Source organism: Myotis nattereri (assembly GCF_964212035.1).
Source record: "Myotis nattereri genome assembly, chromosome: 2".
Taxonomy (NCBI): Eukaryota; Metazoa; Chordata; class Mammalia; order Chiroptera; family Vespertilionidae; genus Myotis; species Myotis nattereri.
This window is the reverse complement of record NC_138076.1, coordinates 113,081,745-113,083,038: the sequence shown is the minus strand read 5'-3', so window position 1 is coordinate 113,083,038 and position 1,294 is coordinate 113,081,745. Positions and strand designations below refer to the sequence as shown.

General features: G+C 51.2%; 1 protein-coding gene across 1 annotated transcript; it reads left to right on the top strand.

Moving 5' to 3' along the window:
• LOC308514542 (glycolipid transfer protein-like) lies at positions 1-627 on the top strand (the record flags this gene model as incomplete). The annotated part of the gene is made up of 1 exon (XM_081084712.1): positions 1-627. One exon carries the CDS (start codon positions 1-3, stop codon positions 625-627), a length of 627 nt encoding a protein of 208 aa, XP_080940838.1.
• Positions 628-1,294: the final 667 nt, after the last annotated feature.

Below are 1,294 nucleotides of genomic sequence, written 5' to 3'. Positions count from 1 at the left end.
ATGGCGCTGTTGGCCAAGCACCTGCTGAAGCTGCTGCCCGCAAACAAGATCGAGACCGGGCCCTTCCTGGAGGTGGTGTCCAACCTGCCACTCTTCTTCCATTGCCTTGGGTCCCCAGTGTTTACGCCCATCAAGGCAGACATAAATGGTAACATTATGAAAATCAAACTTATGTACAACACCGACCCGGCCAAGTTCTGGACCCTGCAGGACATCCTGGAGGCAGAGAAGGGAATGTATGGAACAGAGTGGCCCAAAGTGGGAGCCACGCTAGTGCTGATGTGGCTAAAAAGGGGCCTCCGCTTCATCTGGGTCTTCCTGCAGTGCATGTGTGATGGGGAGCAGGACAAGAACCACCCCAAGTTCATCTGCCTCAATGCCACCAAGGCCTATGAGGTGGCGCTCAAGAAGTACCACTGCTGCATCATGCAGAAGACCTTCCAGGCAGCGCTGTATGCCGCGCCCTACAAGTGTGACTTTCCGAAACCGCTCGCCAAGGGCCAGAACGTGACGGAGGAGGAGTGCATTGAGAAGGTCCGCCTGGTCCTGGTCAACTATGTGGCCACCACTGATGTCATCTACGAGATGTACACCAAGATGAGCGCTGAGCTCAACTACAAGGTGTAGGCGTGCCCAGCAGCCGGCACTCCCAGAAACAGACGAGCCAGAATCACTGTAAGCAAGCTGGCAGGCTGCTTCGGCCTGCGCCACCCACAGGGGGCCCAGAGTCTGGCTGGGGTTGCAGGGGACAGCCCTGGTTTCTGAAAAGTCATTTTTGGGGTCTATACTAACAGAACAATAAATAACCACCCTACTTGTGAATCACCTTTAATTTCATGACAGCACAGACCGACTGCCTTCATTTCAGTGATAAAAATCAGTTAATGTTGCTAATAAGTCAAGTCCTAGGGTTTTCTGTCCCCATTCCCCCATGTGGCGTGTGGCCCTGGGGGAGCCCTGTCATACACCTCATTTTAAAAATGAGGATCTGGTGCAGTGATGTTTCGGGTCATGTAAGGACCACGAGGAGTCTGATTTGAAATTATACAGGATTTCTTTTTAAAGCAGAATGCCGTGTGCTCTCCTGTGGTTGCACAGCCCAGCGTCACAGCGCTGTCAGCATAGACCCCGCTCTTTCCTACTGTCTTTTTCCAGACAGTTTTATATAGTTGAAAAAAACCCGCAGGCCTTTGATGACCTTGGCCAACAGGACTTTATTTTAAAGCTATCAGGTATGAGTAACTGAACACAGATGACTGAATTTGCATTCTTCTGCATAAGTATTTCCTTCAGG